Genomic DNA, 25,584 nt, shown 5'->3' with positions numbered 1-25,584 from the left:
CGGGGTGGTGCCGACCCCTCGGGCGGCAGCAGCGCCGGGCCCCGCGGGGCTCCGTGAGCAGCTCTTCTCTCCCCCGCGCCCGGAGCCCCGCAGGCCCGGCCCGGCCTCCCGCGGCCTTCCCCGGTTCGAGCGGAGCATCGAGAAGATGTCGCCATGAAGGAGGCCGAGTCCGCGCTGCGCCGCCCCCGCCGGTCGCCCCCGCGGGCCATGAGCCTGGGCCCCCGCCGGCTCCGCCAGCGCCCGTCGTGCCCCCCCGCCCAGGGCCGCCGCTCTCCCGGGGCGCCCGTTGATGCTGCAGAGCCCGCCCGGCGCGACCCCCGCCGCCCCCGCCATGGACAAGAGCAGCCCCTGCGGCTCCGGTGCGCCCGGATCCTCGGCCGGCAGCAAAGGGCAGCAGCCGCGCTCCGCCTCGGCCGGGCCCGCCGCGGGGGAGTCTAAGCCCAAAGGCGGTGAGAGCGGGGCGGGGGCTCGGCGGGGAGCGGGGGTGAGCGGGGACAGGGGCCCTGTGCCGGCCTCGGGCTTGTGCTGGAGCTGAACTTGGCCGTGCCGGGTTGTTTGTGTCTCAGCTGCGTTTCATAGGCGGCGTTTCAGGTCACTGCCTGTTTTTGGTTTCTTTTTCCTTCCTCTTCCGGCTCTGCTCGCTGTTTGGCCAGCTGGGATTCCTACTCTCTTCTTTTCAGGATTAATGCTTTATCTTCATTAATGGGGTAATCAGCTTGAGCGCTAAAGTCCTGGTGCTATAGTAAGAACATGCATTCCCCAGTACCTGTGAATAGAGCCCTTCACTTTATCTTGTACCTGTGCTGTTACCCCTCACCGAGGGGTCTGGGATCCGTACACAGCATTCCCCTTGCCCCGGGGTTTCGGTCACCTCCTGCTCTGGGGGAGCTCAGGGTTTGCTGGCTGTTGTTTGCTCATCTGGCTTTCAACCCAAAGTGTCTCACCTGGGATTGCAAACAGAGCAGTTTGTCACAAGCCAGTGTGGTTCCTGTCATCATTGCAAGGTAATACCTAAGCCCACATAGCTCTCTAAACTTCCTTAGGAGAGTGAGTGTCTGAGTGTTCCTGGCAACCTTTTTTTTTTTTTTTCCCTAAAACCTAGAAATGGGGTAGTAGCGATTAAAATTGGTGATTTTAGTCCTGGAAGTATATGAGAGAGTGTCAACAGGTTGCTACACCAGCATTGCTGTACTAATTTCCTTCCTCCTCAGTGGTTTGTTTCAGCTGTGTTACTTGAGGCCTCTGGGAAGGCAGCAGTGCACTCCAGAAGGTTAATGAAATAAGTATCTTGGAGGTGTTTGTTGGCTCCTTTTAGGACCTTCTAAGCATGGTCATGTCCTGGGTAACCAAGTAATACCTGCTCTTCACCTGTGTTAGTTGGCCTTCACCAAGATTGACAGAAGTGGGACATGGGAGCTGACTCACCCACAGCTCCCCAGGTTGTGGTGTAACTGTGCAATTAAAATTAAATTTTAACTTTGAATTCAAACACTTGGAAGTCTTTTTAAGAAGAGCTTTTTCTGTCCCTGTCTTGCCAAGAGACACCTCCTCACTCCAGCTTCTTTTGTAGTGGTGTGTGATGCTCTGTGAAGGATTGCTCATATATATATATATGTATATATATATATATATATATATGAATATACAGGTATAGGATGTGTTCTGGAAATCTTGCATCTCCTCTGGAAAGGAAGGTAATCTATGCACCACAGACCTTCCTCAGATGGTCACTGGGTTAAATCCAGTCAGGCACTTGCCACTTGATGCTTTCCACAGTTACCTGCTGTAGCTGTGCAGCTGAGGAGATAAAGAAATGTATATTCCTGAACCCTTATGGCAGCTTCTGTTTCTCTTGCAGTGCAGCTGGAAATTGGCTAAATAGAGTATTGTATTCCCTTGTATTTGTGGAAGTTTGGTTCCTCCTCTCTTTCAAATTTGGCTTCAGAGACTAAATTAAACTGAAAGTTTCTTTATGTTATATTAGTGTGTCAGCAGGAATCACATCCAATTAGAGTGGAATAAAGTAGCTGAGGCAGAATAGTCTTGTTGGGGTTCTCTGCAGTCTGTGGAGCTGATGGGCAGTGTTAGCTGTCACAAACCTTCCTGGGCCTTATCACACCCATGTGAGCCTGCTTGGCTGGGCTGTGGGAGCTCGGTCACCTCCTGCTCACTGGGATGTTTGCCTTGGCAGCAGCACTGGTCTCTCTGTGTTTTCATGAAACCACTCTGTGGCTTTAGTGTGATCCAGACCCCTTATGCAATGCTGCTGGCTTCAGCACAGCTCAGCAGAAAAGAGGGGGGAAAAAGGTGGAAGGAAACAGCACTTCTCACCCCAGCAGCAAGGCAGTATTGCAGCTCCAGTGCCCAGGTGGTCACCTGCAGCTGCTTCTAATGCTGTGAGCTGCTTCTTCCCTCTCTGGATCTTTGGAGAAACCACAAATCTCAGGGCTTGCTCCAAAATGATAGAACAGTTTTGTTGCTAGTGTTTTTAAATTATGCAGACAGTATTTTTTAGAAGTCTCTTGGAGTGTGAATGGGTAGATAAATCCACATAATCTGTATATGTATATCTATATATACACACATACATATATATAGAGAGAGGTTAGATGCCATGAAAACAGGAAAAGGACTAACTGAGGACCTGAGTGAAGAGTGAGTACCTCACCAGCACACTCTGCCTGTTGCTAACTCCTCATTTGCCAAGAAAAGAAACTACCAAATCCAAACTTACCCTGCTTAAAACTGGGATTTCACAAGAGAGGATGGCAATGAGAATCTTCTATTTTTCTCTATGCCAGAGTGCAGCCTCTCCTGCCCTGTGCTCTTTGTGGGAGTGCTGGGATGGATGATAGAAAGCAGAGAGCTCCCTGACATGTGGCATGCTGGGAAGGTTGGAAGGGACAGCATTGCTTAGATTCAGAGTAGGGAGAAGCTGTTCCAATTTACAGATGCATTTTCCAAGCTCCTGGCTGTCTGCTGACCAATTTCATTACTGCTCTCATGGACCAGGCTTCTGCTGAGGTCAGTTATTCTGGTGGTGGGGGGTGAAACTGCCCATCTGTAAAATCAGGTGTGAAGCATTGTCAGACTGTTGCAGGGTCCTTTTAAAAAAGGCACAAGTGGAATTCTTTCCTATAAAATGTGGGAGTCACTGAAGTGACTCCCAGAGGCTCTAGGAGGTGCCTTAAAAGGAGCCATAGTATGAGAGGAATGTGTGTAAACCATCTGACTGACAAAGCTGGTGGTGAGTAACTCAAATAAAACTTTAAGTGGCTGGAGATTCTTCTGTCAGCTCCAGGGCTGAGCTGTTCCAAGTTCAGGGACTTGTAAACATCCACTTTAGACTGACTTTGAGTTGTGTCTTTTCCCTATTTGAAAATGGCAGAGCAACTGCAAAGTGGTACAGGCACAACAGGCATGTGCCCCTCAAGTGCATTTGCAGAAATTACAGATAGCAGAGGGTGGCTGAGCTCTAAGCTGACAAGTTCTGCTCATGAATAACTTAAGGACTAGTCTAAACTGCTTCAAAACTACTTAATTTTTACCAGAGACTCTGAGGTGTTGGTTATTCCTTCTTCCCTACAAACATTCTCAAAAAAGGTCTGTCTAATCATTGAGCCAGACCTGGTCACACCCTCAGTGCTTGGCAGCTCCTGGTGTGTTTTTTCCTGATAACACTCAAGCCATGTCCTTTCAGCCTGATGTGCATTAAAGCACTGCCAGCTCTGCAGGCATGTGTTTGAGTTACACAGCTGTGCTTCTGACAGAGTTGGTTTAATTCTGAATTAAAGGATCAGCCTTTTGAATAGCAGAGTAAATTACCAGTTGTGATGATGAAGTTTGTCTGCAATCTGGGCCTGTCACATCGTGTGAAAGTAATGGTAGTGTCCTGTTTTAGCTGTAACTGCAGCCAGAGGAGTCTGACAAGTGCAAGAAACAGCAGACCAGCACAGAACCTGCTCCAGCCACTTTTATTGCTCAATTTATTCGTTAGAAGTTGGATCCTCAGTGATACACAATAACACACAAACCATCCTGTTCTCAGCTCACCTTTTCTGGGGGATGCAGGTGGAAGAAAAAACTTAAAAAAACAACAACAACAAAAGATACTTTATGTGGATGATGCCATTCCAGCTGTTTTAAATGCTTGGGTAGATGGGAAGTGGTGCTGGGAAAGGGAAAAACTGGGAGCACTGGCAATGAAAGTGCCCATATGAGAAATGTGATCCTGAATCACAGTGTTGTGTTTGCCTGCCACGTAAGATTTATGTTAAGGGGTGGGGAGGAAGACTGCAAAATGGGAAAAGGGAAACTAATAGGCTTTTATAAAGTGCAACTGGATATTGTGTGAGGTGTTGCTGTTTGTGTAATGTTTACTGAGTATCCAGAGTGACTTTGGGGCTGGTGGTGTGGGTAGATGTCTTGTGGGCCGGAGGAGTTTTGTTTCTGGGCTTATCACCATCCCTCTGCTACAAATAAACCTTGGGGCAGGTGGTGGCAGTGCCGGGTTGAGCACCCAGCCCACAGCCTGTTGTGTGCTTGGGCAGCTCTGATCTCGTGTGAAGACTACTGGAAATGCTTTCATAGCATTAACTCTGTTCTAGCAGTTTGATTTAGCAGCTGTTGAGGCACAGAACACCCCTCTGAAGAGCTGGATTGATTTTTCTGCTCTTTATTCCTGCAGTTTTTTGCTTTGTGCTTCATGACTGTGTCCTGTGCTGGGGTCAGTGGTGTGCTAAGGACAGTTTTTGGCACACAGTTGTTGTGGCATAGGTTGGTAGACTTTGTACTTAGATCTTAGGTATGAGCCTTGCAAGGCCACAAAGCTTTTGGTTTGTGCTTCGAGATCAATTAGCATTTTTTGGCCTGATAACATAAAAGTATTTTTAAAACAGAATTACATCTGCTGGGATCTTTTAAGCAAAAAGTGCAGAAGTGATTGAAAACAGGCAATGGAAGCCTTTAAGAAAAATGCAGGTAGTGGTGTACTTATACAGTGTATTTTATGTGTGAATAAATATGATAAATGGTGTGTTTTAGGTAAATTAAATGGAAGAACTAGTTTTTGTCAGTTCTTGTAATGGGGTATGAAGATGTGGTATGTGATGTTTACATATTTATAACTTAATGTACCGGGTAACACACTGCTACTTGGTGGTGGCAATTTCCAATCTGGAAAAAAGAAATTCAACTTTTTTTTTTATAACATGTAGAGCACAGCAAATATATTCTTTTAAACTCTTTGACCAACTCTTTGGACAGTGATAGGAATGAAGTGGTTTGGGTTGCTGGGGGATTTAATGTCCTGATAAACACTAATCTTAAGGTGGTGGCTGAGGTGAGCTCATCTCTGAGGTGAATTTAGCTGAGGTGCAGTACATGGGGCCAGCTCTGAGGCTGCTGATCTGATTCTTCTTTTCTTTTCCTTTCAGATGGAAAGAATGCCAGTGGATCCAAACAGCGTTATAATCGAAAAAGAGAAACTTCATATTCCAAAAATGAGAACTTTTCCTTTCAGTCCCGTCGCTCCAATTCACAGAAAAGCAAAGCTTTTAACAAGATGCCCCCTCAAAGGGGAGGCAGCGGCGGAAGTGGGAAATCTTTTAGCTCTTCTAATGGTGGAAGACGAGATGAGGTGAGAAGTGTGATGCCCTGACTCCAAGGCCTCCTCTCTTGGGATGAGAGGATCATCCTGCCCTGCCTGGCTTGGTCTGCTGTGTTCAGTGCTGGGTTGGGAAGGGAAAGAGTAAGAGGTGCTGACATTGTTGAGATGCCAGAGGGAGTGTGAGCAGAGCAGCTTGGCAACTACAGAAGAGAGGTGCTCTTTGCTGTGCTCCAAGAGAAAATGCCATCTGAGGAATGGGTGCCAAGACAGGCCATGTACACATGACATGGGTCCTTTTGTGAAAATATATAGTGACACAGTTTCACTGCCTTGTCCCTGCTGACCACGCTATTTTTAGTACAGCCCAGGTGCCACTGGCTGCCTTGCCCACCTGGATACACCTGGTTCATGTTCAACTGCTGGTTACCAACACCTCCAGGTTTTTCCTGATGGTCTTTTCCAGCTGCTCTTTCCCAGGCCTGGAGCATTCCAAGAGGCTGTTGTGACCCAGGTGTAGGACCTGGCACTTGGTGTTGTTGAACCTTGCACCATTGGCCTTGACCCATCAGTGCAGCCTGTCCAGATCCCTGTCCTGCCTTCCTGTCCTCCAGCAGATCTACATTCCCACCCAGCTTGGTATCATCTGTGAACTTGCACAGAGCCCTCAGTCCCCTTGTCCAGATCATTGATAAAGACATTAGACAGGTCAGGCCCAGATACTGACCTCGGGTGAACCCCACTTGTGGGAGCCCAGCTGGATGTCACCCCCTGTCCCTCTGCTCCCTGGGCCCAGCTGGATGTCACCCCCTGTCCTTTTGCTCCCTGGGCCCAGCCATCCCCACAGGGTTTTTACTTGCAGTGGTTTGCTTATCCAAGGCATGGGCAGCCAGGTTCTTCAGGAGAGTGCTCTGAGAAGCTGTGCCAGAGGCTTTTCTAAGGTCCAGGCAGACAACATCCACAGCTTTTCCCTCATGGACTGTCACCTTGTCATAGGAGGAGATCAGGTTGGTCAGGCAGAACCTGCCTTTCATAAACCCTCCTTGGCTGGGCCTGTCCCCTGGTTGCCTGTACACTGTGTGATGGCTTGAAGGATAATCTCTATAACCTTGCCCATCACAGAGGTCACACTGACAGGCCTGTAATTCCCCACATCCTCCTTCCACACCTTCCTCTAGGTGTGTGTCACATTTGGTGACTCCAGTCAGCTGGGACCTCCCAGTTTGCCAGGGCTGCTGGTAAATGCTGCTCACTGCTGCCACCTCCCTCCCTCCCTCCCTGTGGGTGGGTCCCATCCAGCCCCATGGGCCTGGGGATGTCTGGGTGGCACTGCAGGGCACTCACTGTTTCTCTGGAGTGTGCGGGGGGGCTTCATTCTGCTCCTTATCCCAGTCTTCCAGCTCAAGGGGCTGGGGACCCTGGGGTCAACTGGCCTTACTATTAAAGGCTGAGGGCAAGAAGGCATTAAGTACCTCAGCCTTTTCCTCACCCTTAGCCACTATTTCCTTCTGCATCCAGTAAAGCATGGGGATTTTCTTTAACTCTCTTTTTGTAGCTCGTGTATTTATGGAAGCATCTTTTTGTCTTTTACAGCAGTGGCCAGATTAGGTTCTAGTCAGACTGTGGCCCTTCTCTCCCTGCACACCCTCATGGCATCCTTGTAGTCCTGTTGAGTTCCCATCCCTTCTTCCTCAGGTCATAAATTCCTTTTTTCCCCGAGTTCCATTTAAAACTCTGTTGAGTCAGGCTGGTCTTGCCTCATTTTTTTGGCACAGGGAGACAGCATGTTCCTGTGCCTTTAACATTGCTTGAAGTAGGTCCAGTCTTTTGCACTCTCCTGCCCTTCAGCACTGCCTTCCAAGGGACTCTGCCAACCAATCTTCTAAACAGGCCAAAGTTTGCCCTCTGAAGATTGATTGTGCCCAGCCAACTCAGGGGCACAAATTTACAGGTGATAGTGGTATTGCAAAAGTAAATGTATTGGCAAGGTAGAACCAGATTGAGGCTTTTATGCTGATGTGGATCTAAAATACTACAGAGTGTTTGTGGGCTTTAACTGATACTCTGGTTTTTCAGTGTTGGTGGGTGAGCAGCTTTTCTCACCCAGATCACTGGCTGAGAATTCACCTGCTACCTCTGTTGGATTCTGATTTGTTGCTTCATTACAGGAAAACTAACCAAAGCAAGTGCAGCCTGTGCAGTCAGTAATCAGGCTTGTATTACTGTGTAATAAAAGAGTATGGTCAGGATATGACTAACTTCTTCTTGACTATGTTTTGCCAGCTTTTACACGTCTTTGTGGTTGTTTTAACTCTCTCCTTTTGCTCAGCATGGGGTCAGAGCACTGAGTTCTGACTTTGAGGTTCTCATGCATTTCTGACACTGCACTACTTGATTTACAGAACAGGGATGGGAGGAGGTGAGTGAGTAGATGCTGCATGTGCTGTGTGCTGTCACTGATGGGCCTGGATGTCCACATGTGCTGATGGCTTTGCTGTGAACTCCAGCAATTTGTAACCAATGCTGTTCTCTCTTAGGTAGCAGAGGCTCAACGGGCAGAGTTCAGCCCTGCCCAGTTCTCTGGTCCCAAGAAGATTAATCTGAACCACTTACTGAACTTCACCTTTGAACCCCGTGGCCAAGCAGGACATTTTGATGGGAATGGACATGGCAACTGGGGCAAAAGGAACAAGTGGGGACACAAACCATTCAACAAGGAGCTCTTCCTGCAGGCCAAGTGAGTGGGAGATCTACGGGGCTCTTAGACTTCTGCAGAGACATGGAGCTGTAAGGGGTGACAAGCCAGGGAATTGTGTTTGGGCTTGACTAATTGTCTTTTCCAGGATGAAATTACCTTTCTGTAGTGTTTCTAGTGGTAATGACTATATTGTCTTTGCCTATTTGCAAAGGTATCTGTTGGAGTGAGTCCTTTAGATACAAACAAAAATCCTCTGCTTCAATTTTCCAGCACAGCTTTGGGACATGACACTCCTATTTGGGAATATCTGTATAGTTCCTTATGGAATATGGTTGTTTTTTCCAGAAGTTGCTTTGTTGAGATAGAAGGGATAGCAGTTGCTAGGTGAAAGTTGATCTGAATTAAGTCCCAAAGGCAATTGCTTATATGGGTCTTAGTTCTTAAAATGCTGATTATTTTATGGGCCCCAAAGTATTTAGTATAACCCAAATGATGATCAATATAGTAACTTAGCAGCAGGATTCCTTTTTGACTGGAAATTTCCCCAGAATTTGAAGTGTGTTCAGAGCATCCCATCTCTGATAATATTAAAAAGTATTTTCAGCATTGATGCTTCTGATTTCTCCATAATTTTTATGGTTTATTGTAGTGAAGTCTATTTGCAGGAACCCCAGTAGCTGTAGATTTTGTGACAAGATTTTTCCCCTTGTGGATTCCCTGTTTTTTAATAGAACCCCATTGCAGCTGACTGTTTCCTACATGTTTCTGGAAAACCAGTCTGCCTGGCTCGTTCTGTACTTACTGTGTGATGTTGTGTCTAACTGAAATTAGACACACCTGTGTCCTGAAAATCTGAGTGTGAACTGAACTCTTGGTTTCTTGTTGATAGAAGTTACTGACTGCATCCAGCAGTTTGCTGCTGGACAAAGAAGAAGCTGAGAGAATCCTATAGGATAGTTCTCAAAAAGTTTTTAGAAACCACTGAGTGGATCATCTGTCTCTTTGCCTTTCCCCAGCTGCCAGTTTGTTGTCTCTGAAGAACAGGACTACACAGTCCACTTTGCTGATCCAGATACCTTGGTCAACTGGGACTTTGTGGAGCAAGTGGTCAGTTGTGATGGGCTAGATTTTTTTTTTTTTCCTTCTTAAGAACCTCAACCTGTCTTTAACTACCTCTTTCCCTCTGTGATGTTACATAAAACTCATCTGTTTTTGAGTTGAGGCCTTTTCTGTCACTCCCACAATACTGGGAAAGATCTGTCATGGAATATATTATGAAATACTTTCATGACAGAAAAAGAGAAGTGCTAAAATCTATTAGGAAAATTAGCAGCTTCTTCTTGCTTTCGCAGATGGGAGCTCATCAAAAATAGTATCTGACATTCTGTAGACAGAGTCCTTGTGATCGAGATATTAACAGAAAACTTGGGCATGAGTCCACAGAAGAGGACTAGAGTGTAGAATTTTGAAGAAATATTCTGTGCATAGGTGGCCTATCTTGCCTAGCAACAAAATGGAAAATCTCTTGAGAATTGTGGTCAGAAGTTTTGGGTTGCCTCAAGCAGCAATTTATATCTGCCAAGACAGTCTGGTGCATGGTGTAGGTGGAGAGGAGGTAGGCTTACTGCTACCTGTCACTACAAGAGAGCAGAAAAATCTAGGTGCTTGCTTGGCAGTTATGTCTCTGCCACACAGGGAAGCTACCAAAGTGTCTGACTAGACCTAGCATGTTGATGGAAGTGGGTAAGTTCAGTCTCACAGTTACACAGGGCTGCACAAGTCTGCTTGTGGGAGAGGCCACAGAGCTTGCTTGCCTTCTCACTGTCTGAATTCACATGATGGGGATGCTGCTATCTCTTAGAGATGATGAATATCTAAGGGGAAACATGAGAAGACTTACTTTTTAATGTCATTAGAGTAGAAATAAGATGGGTTGCTTAGAAGGTTATTCTGTGTGCAGTCTGAAGGTGTTACTTCACAGTGCACTAATTTCTTGGTAAATAAACAGAGCCTAAAGAGCTGGAAGATAATATGTTAGAGTAGATCTTACAGGTGGCTTATTCTGGATCCCAAGAACTGATTTCTGAGTCTTGTATTGTTCTTCTCATGTGCCATTTCAGCGGATCTGTAGCCATGAAGTGCCCTCTTGCCCCATATGTCTGTACCCACCAACTGCTGCCAAGATCACCCGCTGTGGGCACATCTTCTGCTGGGCATGTATCCTTCACTATCTCTCCTTGAGTGAGAAGGCCTGGAGTAAGTGTCCTATCTGTTATGGCTCTGTCCATAAGAAGGATCTCAAGAGGTGAGATGGTATTAATTAAATCATGCATCTTTTTGCAATGTTATTTTTACACTGCTAACCTCCTCGTACATTGCAGTGTTGTTGCTATGGAAACACGTCAGTATGCAATTGGTGACACCATTACAATGCAACTCATGAGGAGAGAGAAAGGTGTTCTGGTAGCACTGCCCAAGTCCCAGTGGATGAATGTGGTTCAGCCTGTTTACATCAGAGGTGAGTATCTCAGTCCTGGTGGCTGGAATCCTGTTCCTGACTGTGACCAGGATTTGTGTTGGGACAGTTGACCCTGGCTTAGCAGCAGAAAAGCTTGATGACCACATATTAACAGTAAACTTTCTACTCACACTGTTTTTCTGTAAAAGCTTTACCTTGTATGCTGTGTCCCTTCAAGTGACTGAACTCAGACTCCTCCCTTCACAGTCACTGCTTATGGTTTGATGTGTCCTTTGTATCCTGCAGTCACTGGTGTGACTCTTACTGCTTTTATTGGCTCTTCAGTGTCCTTAACATTTTTCCTCCTGACTCATTATACAGCTTCACAAAAATAACTGTCTCTGTGTCTAAACTATTTCAAGGCTGTAATCTTCAACAAGGTTTTCATCATCTTCACTTATCAGCTGAAGTCAGTGAATGCTATGGGGAAATAATCAAAATTATTGCAAACCTTATTCCAAACATCTGTTGCCTGACATCTTCAGTTTTCTCCAGTCAAGAGTGTGACTAACTCATCATCATCTTATCTGTTAGTATCGCAAAAATTTTGTGACTAAAGAAATAATTTTACTGAACATTGCTGCTTTGTGGGCTGTCTTGGCTCACTTCATTTTGCAGTCACATTTAGGAAGGGCTGCATGCATTTAAACTCTCTGGAAGAAGTCTTCCAACATGTGAGGGATATCCAGCATGCAGGTTGTGGTCTTACATGTTTCTCAGTATTTGAAACTAGGGGACTTAAACAGAAGAATAAATATTGGATTTGAGAACACTCTAAAGCCAGGAAATTCACCATTAACTTGGTGTCTGTAGATAATTCTTTAGCTTACTATTTCTGCTGTGCTTCTTGTACAAACCTCATAATGATGTTTTATATGAATTTTTAATACATATGGGCTTATGAACTAGTTTGAGCCAAGCTAAGGTGGCTTTGCAGAAATTTCCAGCAGCAGTATCTTTGAGAGAAGAGGAAGCAGCTGCAGACTGCATTGTTTCAGGAAGCTTTGATGCCCTCAAGGCTTCTCAAAGGTGATGCTCCTACAATGTGAAAGTTGAGGCTTCATTTCTATTGATGTGTAGCAACTCGATGGTGAAGTGGCAGATGAACTGCTATGTGGGGGAGGTGTCAGAGCAGCTGTGTGACACCAGCTTGTGATAACAATGATAATTTGTGGAGTCTGTATCAAAGTCTTGCTGAGTGTTGTCTACCCTGAGGGATTAACTCCCAAAAGTGAGCAGTAGCAAAACTTCAGAGGAAGCAGCACTCCAGATTGGTGGCTCTACATGCAGATATTAATGATTTGGTGCTCCTTCTCTGCAGATGACCAACACAGTCAGTATTCAAAGCTGCTTCTGGCATCCAGGGAGCAGGTCTTGCAGCTGGTGATCCTGGAGGAGAAAGCAGCATTACTGAAACAGTATGAGGAAGAAAAACACACCCCAGAAGCCTGTTTCATTGAGGCAGCTATCCAGGAGCTGAAGGTAACAGCCTCTTAGGAGCCTTCTGGTAGCTTTAAGAGTGTGCTGAGCACCCTTGTTCTCCTGTATGGATGGTGGTGGGTGATTATTCTGGTCTCTAGCAAATTGCTGGTGTTTGCTGCTGGAGTAGCATTTTACACCTTGGAGGAGACTGTAGCCTTTAGGCCCCAGGTATCTGATGTGGTGTTCAGGATAACACAGCAGAATGGTTTTTATGGGATGGTATTCCAGTAAAGGAATGCCAGGGCAAGGCTAAAAATAACTGTAGGGGTGGTCTCCTGGTTTAAAGGGGCAAATTGAAACCTGATCCCTTTGGATGATTTCCAGGAGCGAGAAACAGCCCTGTCTGCTGACCAGGATAAGAACAATGGCATTGCTGGAATCAGTGCAGCTCTGGAAGAATTGGTCCTAGAAAGCTCCAAAGCTGTGGAGCCTGCTGCTTCCCAAGAGAAAAAGGTGGGTGACAAATCTGCTCTGGCAGATCCTGTTAACACTTAATTCTGCCACCTCACACTGCAGTGTGTGGGGAGCTCGTGCCAAAGATTTTTGCAAAGATGATAATCTTTGGAGTAGGTGGTGTGGTACTAACTCTATCCTCTCTGCTGTGGTAGTGTGATGTGGAATATCTCTCTGCATTTGATGAGGAGCTTGTGGAACCTTCCTCTGACCTGGCAAGTTCCTTTTCACCTCCTGTGGAAGTAGAAGAGGCAGTGCTGGATGAGGAGGAAGCACCTGAGGTGGACACTGTAGGAGAGCCTGTTATGAACACTGTAGAGGAGCCAAATCCAGCTGAAACAAGCTGCCAGGAATCTAAAGATACAGTTAGCAGTGGACATCTTGGCAACTCTCCTTTTTACTATTTTTATCAAGGTCAGTGCAATGAAATCATAGGGGCAGAGATGCCTCCTTGGCACCCTCCTTGAGGAATGTGTTTGTTAGTTCATTAGATGCAGCCAACCCCTGTGAAACAAAAGTCCTACAGGAACTCAAAAAGGACCTTTAATTTTTTAGTGGAGGATGTCCTGAGGTGGGGAGAAGAGTACTGAAAATGAACAGGCAAGAAAGGAGTGATGATGATGAGTATTGTATTTGTGGGGTGCCCTTGTGGCAGGAAGAAATGATGAATCTGACTCCATGTTCTCAGAAGACTAATTTATTATTTATGATACTATATTATATTAAAGAATCCTATACTAAACTATATTAAAGAATATAGAAAGGATACTTACAGAAAGCTAAAAGATGGTAGTGAAAACTCATGACTCCTTCCAGAGTCCTGACACAGCTTGGCACTGGTTGGCCAAAGAGTCAAAACAATTCACAGCAGAAACCAATGAAACAGTCTTCAAACACATCCCAAAGGAGCAAAACACAGGAGAAGCAAATCAGATTATTATTGTTTTCCTTTTTCTTTGAGGCTTCTCAGCTTCCCAGGAGAAAAATGCTGGGCAAAGGGATTTTTCAGAAAATGTGAATGTGACAGATGTGTTGCCTTTCAGCGGAGGATGGGCAGTGCATGTACCTTCACCCTGTGAACGTTCGCTGCCTTGTGCGTGAGTATGGCAGCTTGGAGAAGAGTCCAGAGAAGATAACTGCAGCTGTGGTGGAGATAACTGGCTACTCCATGACAGAGGTAGTTATTTTATCTTTTTGTTAATTAAGGGCCTTGTTTTAGCAGGTTGGTCATTGTAGAAGAGACTTAATTCACTTCAGTAGTAAGAAATTATAAGCATGAATGAGTAGGGATGCTACTCTGTTAAGGGCATCTGTGGAAGGTGCTGGGCCTTATGTTGCTTTTGATAAGTAGGCTGCAGTTTAGATTTTTTTTTTGGTAGAAGGTCCACTATAAATAGCGTTGCAAGTCTGGTATTGCAGAATTTTGTTCCAGTGATGTGAGTGAGAAGGGAGGAAGAGCATGAAAATCAGTAAGCAAGCTGATGTAACTGCATCTAAGTCTGATTATGATGTAGCTGGTGGAGATCTTGCAACATTTGTTTCTGACTCAGGGCATCTATCATGTGTTTGTAGTTTTTAAAGTAACCATTGTGTCACTGCTGCTATTTATTTTCATTTGATTTGATGACTATTGTGCATTCTATTTCTGTTCATCACCATGGCTGCCTCTAGTCCTTGTGGTGATAAATCACTCTCTCTTTATCAGGATATAAGACAGCGCCATCGCTACCTCTGTCACTTGCCCCTCACCTGTGAGTTCAGCATCTGTGAACTGGCTCTGAAGCCCCCTGTCATCTCTAAGGAGACTTTAGAGTTGTTCTCAGGTTTGTAGTTGTTCTTACCCTTTTAATGGTAGAAAAAAGAACATGCTTTAGAGCTTTACTCCTCTTGCACCACCTGTCTGGTGACTGCTACACACAACAGCCCCAGCTCACTGTTTCATAGACAGCAGTTACAAAAAGAATAAAAAATCCCAAATGCTTGGAAGAGCATATGTTGCATGTAAGCATGTTTTGTTACTGATGTGTTATAAGGCTGTTCTCAGAGCTGGAGGAACCCTTGCCAGAGTATTGGTGTGGGTTTTTTGATATCCAACATTGTGCATTGCTCCTAGATGACCTTGAGAAGAGGAAACGTCTGCGGCAGAAGAAAGCTCGCGATGAACGGCGGCGTGAGCGCAGGATAGAGATGGAAGAGAACAAGAAACAGGGCAAATGTAAGTGGTGATGGCACACAACTGGTGGATTTCCAGTCATATTTGGTTGCTGAGCTGATTTCTTGAGCTATGGGATGAACTCTGAGGCCTGTAGTGTGTACTTAGAACAAGATTACAAAGTATTAGGAACAATGTCTGTGTAATGAAAAGCATAAGCTGTTCTAGTCAGGATGTTAAGTGATGTTATGCAATTGCTGCATACTTGTGCATTTTGGGAGGGATGAAGGGCATTCAAGGGCACAGTTATCTCCATGGTGTACATAGCTCTCTGTTTTTATAGTAATCACGATGTAAAGTGAAAGTGAAGAAAGCAAAAAAGGCCCAGAAACTGCTTCCATCCAGCAGCAGGACTTGTACTGGTCTCCAAATAGAGGGTGGAAAGAAATGAGTTGGCACCTCCTAGACTCCTGAAATGACTTGCATATTGGCAGTCCTCCCCCACATTGTGTAGTGCTTTAATTTAAAATCTCTTTCTAGATCCAGAGGTCCATATTGCTCTGGAGAATCTGCAGCAGTTCCCTGCTTTTACCTCTTGCACCGGTGAAACTACCAGCGTCGATCATCAGGGCTTCTGTCAGTCTCCTCTTGGCAGAAGCCCTGTGTCTCAGACAGGTGAGCATCTGGAAAAACACATCACATCTAGCTCTTGATCATCATTTTGGGATCTATTGCTCAGGCCATCATGCTAAACTTTCTCAATATTGATCAAAGACAGCTTCTTTTCAGAGCAGCTCAGCTGCTCCATCCCTGAAAGTGATCAAGTCAAAGTTGGATGGGGTTGGAGCAATCTGGTGTAGTGAAAGGTGTGCCTGCCCATGGCAGGGGGTGGATTGAGATGGTCTTCAAGTCTTTTCCAACCCAAGCCATTCTATGATACTGATTCTTTCCTAAACTGCCTGTGAGTTAATACACAAAAGGCAGACATAGTTAAGAAACATTCTGTTCCTTTGTCTGCTTTTTGCTGCCTCTACCGTGACAATATGAGATTTGCACTGTAGTTACCCCATTTTTTACATGAGGCAGAAGAAAGGGAACAATTGCTCCAAAAAGGGACGAAAATTGTGTTTGCCAGGAAAACACTACTGGCATTTTTTCTTTTTGTCATCTCCATCTTCTCAACACATTATTCTAGAATAAACCTGACAAAATGTGTCCTCCTCAGCTTTTCAAAATAAGTAAACCAACCCCCCCCCCCAAAAAAAACCCTACTCCCCAACCCCCCCCAGCCAAAACCCCAAGAAACCCCTCCCCCAAAAAACCACAAGCAGACTTAAATTTTCCTTAAATAAAAAGATTGAGGAAATTTGAGAGATCCCACTGTGTGACTGATGGATAGAAGCAATGAGATCAAAATGAGTAATTACATAGGATAATAACACTTCAGTTCTGTTACATCCTGATAAGCAGCATAATGACTACCTGGCTTTAATTCTCAGTTCCTTTCTCTGTAGAGTCTATTCCAACTCCACTGTCACCTGCTGCCAGCCAGGTCAGCCCATTGCTCTGTGGAAGCTTGGAAGAAGAATCTCCCTTCCCTTCCTTTGCCCAGGTAAACCATGTAGCAGAGTGAATCTTGTCAGAATTACCTCTTAGTTGGGGGTTAGGCTGAGACTGCAATTGCTTCCCCTACAAAAACAATGCGGGATAAATCTTAGGGAGACACCGTAAGGTTTGAGTGCTTGAAGGGGTTTCTAGATTTTCTTGCCATTTAGGGAGTCTGCAGGATTGTTCAAGTATGTGAAAATTAATCATATCCTACAACTGTTTTGATAGATGCTGAGAGTTGGAAAGGCAAAACCAGAGACGTGGCCTAAACCTGCTCCAAAGACAAGAGGTAAGAAAATTCGTTATTAGTTCTTCAGGTTCTTTACCATGCACCTAAATGTGAGAAATCTTGTAACTTCAATAGAAGGACCTGGAGTATGGAGGGGCATTTGTGTGGTGACAGTGTTATACAGCCTTCTTTACTCCTTCCCTCTTTCAGATGAGAACACTCTGGCACTGCCTGTGCCTGGAGAGAGTGATGGAGAGAGTGACAGCTCTGACCGGATACCTGTGCCCAGCTTCCAGAATTCCTTCAGCCAAGCTATTGAGGCAGCCCTCCTGAAACTGGACAAACCGTCCACAGCTGATCATTTATCAGGTGAAAGGCAGGGGGAAGGGCAGGAAAGCTTTCTCAAGTGAAAAAATTGAGTATTTCCCCTTCTTCCTCTGGGAGAAGTGAAAGCAGCAATTTTGAGGACCAAGAATTGGCCAGAGAGCAGTTCTGAAAATTGTTAGGTTGTGGTTTCTGAACAGCTTGACCAGGGCTTCTGTCAGCTTACAGCTCTTAGTGGGAGCTGAGATCTCCAACTAGCAAAGAATCCTGTTAGGACAAAGATGGCTTTTTACAATCATGTTGGCCATGTCTCTACTGGAACCTAAATTAAGCTTTATCTTAAGGAAGTTGAGGTTATACATTTCTAAACTGAAATACCTGAGCTGCTGAACTACCACTTCAGTTTGACCAAAATGTCCAGGTAACTGCTAGCTGAAATTTCAAATTAGGGAATGTGAAACAAATTGAGATTAACTTAAACCTAGTGCTGGCTGGTGAAACTTACTTTTAATGCTCAGTTCTGATGTTTAGCTTTGGCTTCTGTTTGGAGACTGCACTGAATGATGGAGACAGTTGGATGGGAGGGTCTGGGAGTTTCAGTGGGGTGTCTGCTCCACTTGTGGTTTTTTTGGACACATACCAAGTGATACTTGTTGGAAAGGCAAACTGCTGGATGCTGCAGTCCCAGGATCTGCTGTTGCAAGAGCAACTTTACAATCATTTAGGCATATTTATAACTGTGTTCAGGTGTGATGGAGTCTCCCTTAGTTCATCTGCAGTAATTTTTTTGCTAAACTACCTGGTGTTCAGTAAATTGATAGTAAGTGTTGTGGATCTGTGGAAGCCACTAAAGCCAGGGAAGACCATTTATAATATCTGTGTGATGTTCCTGTTCCATGAGAAGAATGACAGTATTGTTTTAATTCTCCACAGAGGAAAAGGGAGGCAAGAAAAGAAAGAAACAGAAGCAGAAGCTATTGTTCAGCACCTCTGTTGTTCACACAAAGTGATTCTGCTATTCAAGAGAAGTTTCCTCTCCTGGTTTTCTTTTAATTTTGCTTTGTTTTGCTGCTATAGTTTAAGTATTTAAATTTGAACAGCCTAAACTTGTTTTTCCAGGACTTCTAGGGGCTTCAGGAGGAAACCATGATAGTATATGTTGAATAACATGTTTTGATTCCAACTGCTTATCGAATTTGTACTGAAACAGAGTTTTGGAAGTAACAATCTGGAGACAAATCTGCCAAGGCTTCTAGTTGCTGAGTCAGTCCTTTGGGCCTGATAAGCAGTGTGAAAGTCCTTACAGGTGTGTGGCACTGCCAAAGTACTGCAATATTACCCAAGAGAGAAGGCAGAGAACCTTTATTTTCCTGTAATTATTCATGGGCAGAAGTCCAGCTGACTGACAGTAGTGCTGTTGCAGTAAAGCTGTCAAACTGCTCTCTTGAGAAACTGGTTTTGGCTGCACTGGATACAGGCAAAACAGCTTATTGGCTTTAGAGTGTTAGCTGCTATATCTGTTCTTTCTCTAAAGAGCAAGAATTCCTCCTGTTCTCCTGGCTTGGAAAGATGTAAAGCTGAGGTGAGTGTAAAGCAGAACTTGGCTACTTGGATTTAAAGTGGCTTGATGAATTTGTATTTCAAAATGGCACTAGTGGTAGAAGGAACCTCCTGACTTCTCTCAGTCTCAGTTGTTCGGGTCTGTTTTAATGTGGGTGAGTGAGGCTGCTACTTTTTGTTTGTTTTTTGCCAACCATGGGCTACTCATTCTTTTTAACCTGGTCATCTAGAATAAACACTCCCCTCTAGGGCTCCTGGTAACCCTCTGAATGATGGTTTGACACTGGCTGCTCTTGAGTTGGAAGAACAACTGATAGCTGAAGTCTGTAGATAACTTTTACACCCCAGCAAGAAACTGGGGTTCTCTTGTACTGGGCTAAGGGCCTGGATGTGCTTGGTTCTGGGATTTAAGTTGATCTGTGCTATGAACATGTCTCCTCTGGACCCCTCCCTGCTCTTTCTTTGGGTGGTCACATTCTGCACTGCTTGTGGTTTGATTTGAGCTACTGAGTTAAGTGGTGTGGATTTTGTTGAATAAAATGAATTTTAGGTGTCAAGTACCAGTCAAGGCCAACAGTTGCAATAAATCAAACGCACACACGCTCACAGTGCTGCAGCTGAACTGTCACAGCAGCCTGGAGCCCTGGAACATTGCACAGGGTCACATTTTACCTTCCTGCTGGTGGAATTAATTGCAGGGTGCTGGTAAAAAGTGCCACTGAACTTAGGGAGGGAGACTGACAGTGTCTTCTGTTGTCTTCAGCCCCAGTGGCCCAGGCTTCAGTGTGCTCTGTCCCTCTGGTCTGAGGCACCTGGAGTCAGGTATTCCAGCACCACTGGCACTCAGTGGCTGTGTCCCTGTTCACAAAGCTGCTGACAGTGCATGGGTGCTTGATTTCAGAGCAGCAGGCTCCACACGTGTGCCTCATGGGAAGCTGGTACCAAAGAGTCCATCACATGTGGCTGTCAACCAGAAAGAACAGGAGAGGGGGAGGTAAAGAATATTCCAACTGCTGCAGGAGGATAGAGGAAACACCTGCAAGACATTCTTTGAAAGCAGCTTGACTTCACGCTTGGTCACAACTAACCCCACTCAATGAAAGACAGTACAGCTTGTCAGGGGACTGCAAAGAAACTAAGACAGGGTACCTGACAGTGTAACACATCTTCTGTCAACACTTTAAATGCATATGGGAAAACAGTTGATGAGGGCAGAGAAAGCAACGAATAGGGATTCAAATATGCATTGAACTGTGGTTAGAGCAAGTCATTTAAAGCTAAGGAACAGGAGTAACAAAACTTAAGTGTCTAACCAGTATGTGTTGTGTTCTGTTATCTCTGCACATTTATAGTCAACTTTTCTTTGCATTGGGAAGAGAGAATAGCTGGAGCTGGTGTAACTCACCTCCACATGTCACAGGCACTAGGCTAAGGGAAGTGATGTGGGCAAGGCAGGCTGTCCCTGTTGCAGGGCTGTCCCTGCAGGGACAGCATCTTCAACTGTATCTTGTTTTCCTATGGATTCGAGATAATACCAGCAATGCTACTTTCCTGTAACTGATTGGTGTAAACTTAATAAATATCTAAGCAGTACTTGTACCTATGAGTTTTGTAATGGGGGGATGGAGTTGAGTCTTGCAGCTCTGCCACACATTCCATGAACTCACTGCTCCTGTGTACACAACTGGTGCTTTTCTCACTCAGAACAGTGACAGCCCTGTGGCTAACAGGGCACTTAAAGTAAAAAGCAGATATTAATGCTTTTTGTATGCTGAAGGAGAATAACTCCATTCCTTGTCTGTGCCAACTGCCTAAAGCTCCCTTCTACCTCAGCATGAAGAACACATTGAGCTGCTGCACTCCTGAGGAGTGCAAGTGGTTTTGACTCCTGGAGTGAAACAGGCAAATAACCTACTTAAGTGAAATAATGTTTTATTTTTTTTGTAAATTTAAAAACGTTTGGAATGGGGAATGAAGTCTAAATATGAACAAATGCTTTTCCAGTCCCCTGCACCGCTTAACACTGAAGATAACCAGTCACATCATGAGTAAACAAGCACAGAATAGAGGTGAACAGTAACCAGTGACATTCAGTCTGTCTCTGTGCCATCGTCATCCTCCTCATCTCCACTTTCAGACTGCTCTTCTGTAAGGGAACAGCTCAACAAGGACTTCTGTATACATTGTCTTTCCTCTGCAATAAAGAAAGCAACAGACAGTTATTACTTGATCTCTTCACATACACTGGACTGTCCTCCACTTCTAAAGACAGAAACATTTCTCAGGCCAAGAATTCAGAAGGAGCCCAGCATATCCTACAAAAACCCCAGGACCTGAGGCTACATTTTTAGGAAAGTGGCTGGAGAAACTCACCTTCATTTGTACAGTTTTGCAACAACCTCAGCAGCTGTGTTCTGTTATACTGAATCAGGAATTTCTGACATGTTCTTATGGTACCTGTAGAAGTCACAAGAACAGCATCTAACAATCTACACAACCAAATGCTTCAGAGCTGCATGTGTATTTCACAAAGAGCATTGTATCAAGTGATAAATGCCCCAGGAAACAAGGTTGTTATTGTAAATGCTACAATGCTGCAGACTTCTGCACTGCTGAGGTTAAATGGTGGAGTAATAATTTCAAACATGCAGTGCCTGTTAGTTCCCCTGGGGGTTAATTTTCAAAATACAGAAGATACTGTACTTTGAAAATATATTTTAAATTATGTAAAGTTGTATTTGCTGCTCTGGTTTTTGAGATAAATATAATGAAGCTTCAAGCAAAGTTAACGAGGCTTTCAAAAAAAAAGAACTGCTGGTGCCTGTTTCTTATTTGGATCTGCTGAAAGCAGATGTTATTAACACAGAGGAATGTCTGTCGCACCCAGAGCAGCATCATGGCCGGTGTGATTAAAGCTCCGTCCTCCCCCCGCGCCCGGGCGCTGCTGACCTCCGACGTGCAGGGTGTTGAGGGAGCAGGGGTAGCGCTGCCCGCGGCTCTCCAGGTGCCGCACGAAGGGCAGCGCGGAGCACAGCAGCCGGTACGAGTCCTTGCGGCAGCGCAGCAGCACCGTCCCGGTGTAGGCGTTCAGGTACTTCACTGCGGGACACACGCACGGTGAGCGGAGCCGGCGGGACCCGCGCCCCGGGGCCGCCCGTATCCCCCGCACCTGTGAAGGAGATGGAGCAGCACGCCAGGCCGTAATCCCCGTGCACCCGTGTGATGGCGTCTCTGACGGCGAGGCCCAGCACGCGGTCCTCGATGCACTGCCGGCACCGCGGGTCCTCCGAGATCACCTCGCAGAGCACGTACCTGCGGGACAGCGCGGCGTGAGCGGCGCGGCACCGGCCGGACACGGCAGCGCCTCCCGCCCGCCTCACCTGTTCTTGAAGCGCACCATGGCGGCGGCGGCGGCGCGCGGCGCGGACGGACGGCAGGCCCGACCAATGGGGAGGCACCTCCGCGCACTGTAGCCAATGGGCGGCGTGCAGGGGCGGGGACAAGGGGAGGACAGCCTGGCCCCGCCTTCCTGCATGGGCTGCGCGTGCGCGGTGCTGCTGCGAGCTGCCCGCGGGTCACGGAGCCAGAACCGCTGAGGGTGGAAATGGCCTGAGGTCACCGTGCCCGTGCTGTGACCTGTCACCACCGTGTTAGCCAGACCACGTCCGGTCTTTCCTTAAACACCTCCATCACCCTGGGTAGCCCATTCCTATGTCTGATCACACTTTCTGTGAAAAAGTTCCTCCTCACGACCAACCTAAAATTCCCTTGGGGCAGCTTAACACTGTGTCCTCTTGTCCTGTCGCTTGTTGCCTGGGGGAAAAGCCCGATCTCTACGGTCTCCGGTTCCCTTTCAGGTACTTGTAGAGAGCGATAAGGTCCCTCCTGAGCCTCCGCCAGGTTAAACACCCCAAACTCCCTCAGTCTGTCTTCACAAACACATACGCTCCAGACCCTTTCTTTCCCATCTCCGCAGCCTCCTCTGGACACACTGCACTGTTAGTGGAGGAAATCCTGGCATGCTCTGGCTGGGGTATATCACACCTCAACATCCTTCCTGAACTGGGGGGCCCCGAACTGCACAGAGCCCTTGAGGCGCGGTGTCAGCAGTGCCGAATCCGGGGGTACGATGCTCCCCGGTCCCGCTGCCCGCCCCGTTCCCGCACCCGCCGGGTCCCGCCGTCCCTCCCGCCCTCCGCCAGGGGGCGCGCGCGGCGCGCGGGCCGGCCTGAGGGGGCGGCTGAGGGCGGCTGAGGGAGCGCGGCGGCTGCCGAGGGTCCGATGCTTATCTTCAGTCCCTTTCGCTGCGCTGCACCGACCCGCCCTGGCCAAATCCCCCCTTGTCTTGTGCCTAAAAAGTCTGAATGAGGGAGACGGGACGTATCCGTGCGATGGGAGCCGCGGGAGGTCCGGAGGAGGCGGGCGAGTAGCGGCCCCTCGAAGGCCTCAGCAGAGCGTCCAGAGCCTCCGCGGGGCTCCTGGAAGGGCTCTGTCTTTGCTACCCTCAGAAAACTGCTCCAGTATTTGTAGCTCCTCAGGCTCCAGGTATTGGGGATTTGGGGATATGTGCTAATTAATTACAACAGCTAAGAAAATTGTGGAACAGAGCTACTTCCTATAATTATTTCTGTAGTGGTGTCCCAAGCTGTGATGTGTGACACTGTAGAGGAAGCAGTGAGGCCTCATTGAAAAGATCTGGTAGGAGAATTAACTGAGGAGAAGGGAATGAGAGGAATAAGGGAAAAGATGTGAGGTAGATATCTGAATGTGAGATGGGAGAAAGCGTTTCGGCGAGGTTCTTGGAGCCAAGTCACATAGGAGTGCTAAGACAGTATAGATTAAGTGGGAACTCATTGCTAATTCAGAGTGGAAACATCTTTAATGACCTTCATTCTAGACACAGAAAACAATGATAAAGCCAGTGGAAATCCTGTCCTGGGTGATAAACTTCTGCCCTCTGAAACAGATGCCTGTTCTGCTGCTCTCTCCCCTTGGCTATTAACTCCTCTCCTTCACCTGTGATCATGTTTTTGGGTCGTGTTTTTTTCTAAGAACTGCAAAATGTGAGTTGCCTGGGGAGAAAAATGCACGAAGCCCAGCATGGACTTCTAAGAGACCTTTTCTCTTGGACCAGGATCAAAGGGACTGGGGGCAGTTTTGAAGCTAATGCAGATAGAAGCATTTTCTCGATGAGAGGGCTGCATTGCATTGATCTTTGCCATATTGCTCTGTGTTTTAGTATCCAAATGGGGATCTAACTGTAATCTGTTCCACTTGTCAATACAATGAGCTCCTAGGTGATAAGCTAGTCTCACATTTTTGAACAATATTAAAGTTTATGAAGATTCCCATTGATTTTCTTTGTGGAGTGAGATTCCAGTTTAGGCTTGCAGTGTGCCTGCCAGGTATGTTTGTTTCCCTGCTGCCCCTGTGCTTGTGGTGGCATCCCCCATCCTGCCTTCCGACAGGGCTCGGGTTGCCCTGTGCTGCTCAGGTTGCTTTTATCCATCCCCTCCTTTATTTCTTCCTTGCAGAGGCACGCTGGGCTCTGACAAGCAGAGCATGTGAGTGCACTGTGCCCTGTAATCCAATAGGACATGTGCACTGTGCATGCTGCAGGCTGGGCCTGTGTACAGCACAGCCCCTGCTTTCGCTCCACAAGGCTGATGAGGAGAGACATGGTGCAGAGAGCAGAGCTGTGAGATAACCCTGTGCTGTTTCACCCAGGGTATTGCCTTAGCTCCCTGTTGTTGTTTGGAGGATGCCCAGAGCACACCTGGGTGGCCACAGCTCCCTGCACAGTCACTGTCTGTGTTAGTATAAGGTGTGCAAGTGCAGTCAGGCATCCTGATGTGCTGAGCTGACAGCCCAGCACTGAAAGGTTACAACATCTTCACGTTTGTTTTCCCATCTCCTCACTCCCATCCTCTGCCAGCTCTGCTGTGTGGATTCCAGTGTCAGGATTCAAGGAACTGTTGCAAGTGATGGTGAGTTATACACTTGAGGTGGGAAAGAACTGTCTCCTAAGAAAAGATCTGAGAGAAAAAAATAAGAAAATGCTATTTAAATGGAAGAGTGGGTCAAGAGACCTGCCAAGAGAGAGGCTGGATGTCTCTCCTGCAGACTGGGAGAGAAAATGGCCTTGGGATATCTTATCAAACAGGGGTTATGGAGGACAGAGCGTGCAAGGACAGGGGAAATAACATGCACTGTCTATACACATTAGAGACAATTTGTAAAGCAGTTTAAGAACCTTTGATAGAAGATTCTCCATCAGTGTAAATGTTCATCAGTGACTGTCCGATGAAGTGGTGGTGCTGGGGAGGTGCAGGAGGAATGTGAGGTCTCCTTTTCCCAACTGCTGTTTCCTGTTTGTGGTAGTGTGCCTGCAGAGGAGCTAGTACCAATCACTCTGGGTTGGTTTTTTTACCATTTTGGGTCATTATTTGACATTTTACTACAGGCTTGAAGGTTTAGATCCTCACTTTGGATTTACACACCATCTGTATCTCCTGGTGGCAGGTCAGAATACATTTGTATGGAATTAATTGTGCTAATAATCTGCAGTAGACTGTGATGAATGCATGTTTTCTTGTGTGCAGCCAGCTCCTAGGGTTTGTATGTGTTTGCTGTAATTAAGATTATTAGTAAATGTATTCAATAACACACAGACACACATATTTTAGTGAATCCTTGCACTCTTTTTCAGTAGAATGCATCCATTTTATAGATGAGGAAGCTAAGGTACAGTGGAAATAAACAGGTTCTTCATGGTAAATAGCTGTCAGTCTGGAGATAGGGATCAAGGGCATAAAGTGAGTAGAAAGAACTGGCACATCAGCACATACTGTGTTGGAGTGTAGGTCTGGTATGTTGCTTGTGCATGAAGTAGCCAAGTAATTACATTCTGGAGTAAAATGAGGATGCATTGTGATACTCTGTCCTTGTGATACCA

At 46.3% G+C, this 25,584-nt stretch overlaps 2 protein-coding genes across 4 annotated transcripts; one reads left to right on the top strand and one right to left on the bottom strand.

Moving 5' to 3' along the window:
* Positions 1–262: 262 nt before the first annotated feature.
* RNF10 (ring finger protein 10) lies at positions 263–20,222 on the top strand. Of its 2 annotated transcripts, none has more exons than XM_063173373.1 (17): positions 263–449; positions 5,436–5,638; positions 8,143–8,342; positions 9,320–9,410; positions 10,424–10,608; positions 10,685–10,821; positions 12,143–12,303; positions 12,628–12,756; positions 12,912–13,170; positions 13,800–13,933; positions 14,462–14,579; positions 14,870–14,971; positions 15,449–15,583; positions 16,423–16,520; positions 16,745–16,805; positions 16,956–17,114; positions 18,003–20,222. In XM_063173373.1, the coding sequence occupies exons 1-17, from the start codon at positions 290–292 to the stop codon at positions 18,077–18,079; spliced, it is 2,409 nt and encodes an 802-aa protein (XP_063029443.1). In that variant the 5' UTR covers positions 263–289; the 3' UTR covers positions 18,080–20,222. The 2 variants fall into 2 exon arrangements, with proteins under 2 accessions (XP_063029443.1, XP_063029442.1); XM_063173372.1 differs by having other exon boundaries at positions 310–449; positions 16,408–16,520.
* Positions 20,223–20,544: 322 nt separating this feature from the next.
* On the bottom strand, positions 20,545–22,063 carry POP5 (POP5 homolog, ribonuclease P/MRP subunit). Of its 2 annotated transcripts, none has more exons than XM_063173376.1 (5): positions 22,010–22,063; positions 21,799–21,941; positions 21,513–21,728; positions 21,003–21,086; positions 20,545–20,823 (listed from the first exon to the last, which is right to left on the bottom strand). In XM_063173376.1, the coding sequence occupies exons 1-5, from the start codon at positions 22,027–22,029 to the stop codon at positions 20,720–20,722; spliced, it is 567 nt and encodes a 188-aa protein (XP_063029446.1). In that variant the 5' UTR covers positions 22,030–22,063; the 3' UTR covers positions 20,545–20,719. The 2 variants fall into 2 exon arrangements, with proteins under 2 accessions (XP_063029446.1, XP_063029447.1); XM_063173377.1 differs by having other exon boundaries at positions 21,579–21,728.
* Positions 22,064–25,584: the final 3,521 nt, after the last annotated feature.

Source organism: Melospiza melodia, chromosome 20 (assembly GCF_035770615.1).
Source record: "Melospiza melodia melodia isolate bMelMel2 chromosome 20, bMelMel2.pri, whole genome shotgun sequence".
NCBI classification, from domain to species: Eukaryota; Metazoa; Chordata; class Aves; order Passeriformes; family Passerellidae; genus Melospiza; species Melospiza melodia.
The sequence above is the reverse complement of the archived record's forward strand: the minus strand, read 5'-3'. Positions and strand labels throughout refer to the sequence as shown.